The sequence below is a fragment of the Protopterus annectens genome, chromosome 7.part0 (genome assembly GCF_019279795.1).
Source record: "Protopterus annectens isolate FY-2018-M chromosome 7.part0, PAN1.0, whole genome shotgun sequence".
NCBI lineage: Eukaryota > Metazoa > Chordata > Ceratodontiformes > Protopteridae > Protopterus > Protopterus annectens.
Window position 1 is genome coordinate 683,804,869 of NC_056739.1, and position 2,566 is coordinate 683,807,434.

General features: G+C 39.8%; 1 protein-coding gene across 1 annotated transcript; it reads right to left on the reverse strand.

Annotated features, from left to right (window-relative positions):
* Positions 1-1,243: 1,243 nt before the first annotated feature.
* On the reverse strand, positions 1,244-1,900 carry LOC122805837 (dehydrogenase/reductase SDR family member 4-like). The gene has a single exon (XM_044076091.1). It carries the CDS (start codon positions 1,898-1,900, stop codon positions 1,244-1,246), a length of 657 nt encoding a protein of 218 aa, XP_043932026.1.
* Between the last annotated feature and the right edge of the window lie 666 nt (positions 1,901-2,566).

Genomic DNA, 2,566 nt, shown 5'->3' on the forward strand with positions numbered 1-2,566 from the left:
CTATTTATAGCATGAAACAAAACAACAGGCATGGAAGATAATGTCCTGCATAACAACCTTCTTTGTTTCCTGCTTCAACAGAAAAGAGCTATTGAAAAGCAAATGGTGTGTCAGTATCTGCTAGTGTTCATTGTACTGATTTACAGGAGAGCAGTGATGCAACAGACAGCATTGTTGCCTCACAGCAAGAGGTTCTCCTGTTCAGTTCTCGGCTGGGGTGCCTTCAGTGCAGAATCTGCATATCCGCCCCATGATTGCATGGGTGGGTGCTTCGCTTTCTTTCCACATTCCAAAAGCATGCAGTAGGTGGTTTGAACACTATAAATTGGCCATAGGTATGAGTGTGTGTGCAAGTATGTGGTATGGAAAAATTGCCATGACAGGGTTAGCAATCAGGTGGTGTGAACATTGGCTCTAGATGGTTATCACTAAGTGACACCCCAACCCCATGTGTAGAAATGCGAAAAGGGGGTTGTGGATGGATGGGTGGATGCTTATATCTTAGAAACTTTCTAAAATTACAAAAATGGATTCAGTAAATAACGAAGAACAGCAAAAGAGCTGTTAGTGTTTATAATGCAGCCAATGTAGACCTCAAAGAATCATTAACTAAGAGCAAGTGTTATAAGCTTGGAAGGCTGCACAACCAATATCCCCAGAGTTGTCTTGATGTTAAAATACTACATAATCAGAGGTGCAGCTGGATTGCTGCCCTCTCCTCTTTTTTTTTTTTTGTTCAGATTTTAGAATACAGAGCTGTATATAGCTTATAGGTCCATAGATTAGTACTAGGCTAACTGCTCTTGAGGGCTATTTTAAGCATAGCCAATTGCCCCATCTGAGTATCAAACCCTTCACTTTGCGTCTGTAAGGTAAAACCTTAACCATTATGCCAGCCTCCCTCCTCATATGACTTTCTTCTGATTAGCTTTCTTGATACAATGCTACAGAAAAACATTTTATATCAACCAAGAAATGATGTTTAACTCATTGTGTGAGAACCAATGAAATGATACCAGTGCATCTTTATGTGCACCTTAAAGCTATGAAATTCTAATCTTCAGATATAAGCATACAATTTTTGCCTTTACAAAAGGAGGATGGGCAAAAAATTAAATCCTTCCAGCTCCACATATTGAAAGCAGGTGCCCCCATTATCAAAGCTTTCAGAAGCTCCAACTTCTCCCTCAAAAACCAAATCTTCTTAGAGTCTGGCTTGGCCTCCACCACTCACAATGAGAGTCTACCCAATGATATAGGAAGCATCAGATGCGCAAAGAAAAGACACTGCACCAGCACACTCTTCCGGGTTCCCAGACCTCTTCAAAGGCAATTTTCTATTTACCCCTTTCATTAGATCTGTATTTTGCCACAGATGTGTACTGAATCTTGTCTTAATGAGTCCAGGTGCAAAACAGTTCACACGAATATTCATGTGACCAAACTCAGAAGCCAGGACCTTGGTCAGTCCTAAAAGGGCAGTCTTGCTTACACAATATGGACCAACACCCAGTGTGGAATTGTAACCAGCAATAGAGGATATTAACACAATGGCACCACCACCTCGTTTCTCCATATGAAGAACAGTAAGTTTTATTAAGAGGAAGACTGCTGTCAGATTTACATCAAGTATCTTGTTCCATGTTTCCTTGCTGCAATCCAGCATATTGCCTACAAAGGGGTTTGTTGCTGCATTAGACACAAAAATATCAATCCCACCATACTTTTCAACAGGCACCTTGACTAGCCTTTCTAGGTGATCTTCATTTCCTACATGGCAAACAATTCCTGAAACATTAAGACCTTCAGACTTCAGCTGTGCCAGTGCTGTATCAACATGTTCCTGTGTTCGACTGCTTATTACAATATGGGCACCTTCTTGTGCCAAGTGCCACGCCATAGCTAGCCAAATCCTATACCCATTCGTATTTTCTATTGCTCCGTACTCAAGCACCAGCAATTGAGATGTGTGGCACTTGGTGCAGTTCTTCAATCTGAAGACAAAAACAAACAAAAAAAATCCTCTCCTTAAAACTGTCACAAACCACTTGCTACAGTTATATTGCCATACACAACATGCATCAGCTCTTCAGTCCTGACCACAAGAACAGAATCAGCATTCATTTCCGAATACTGATACTTCAATAATGCTTAATTGGCAACTGCTAATCAAGTCCCCTAATAATTTTCTCCAAGGGAAACACCCCCTTTTTGCCCCATTCTAGAAACACTTTTGTCAGAATATATTCATGTGTTCGCTATAGACATTTATATTTTTTCTAAATAAACTCAACATAACATGTTTTCATGCATTAGAGGTTTATGTAATTTAGATGGAAAGGTCCCTTTAATAAAAGCATCAGTCTTACAGCATTGTCTGGCTGAAATATGGCATTTTCAAACTATCCTGGGTCAGCTCTACAAACATATTAAATCCCATGATACATGTTTTATAGGACAACAGCTTTCTGTAGCAACATTCTGATAACTCATGATTGCCTTGTATAAATGATGCATCCGGAAAGAATAACACAACACATATCATCTAGCAATGGTTGAAAAGTAC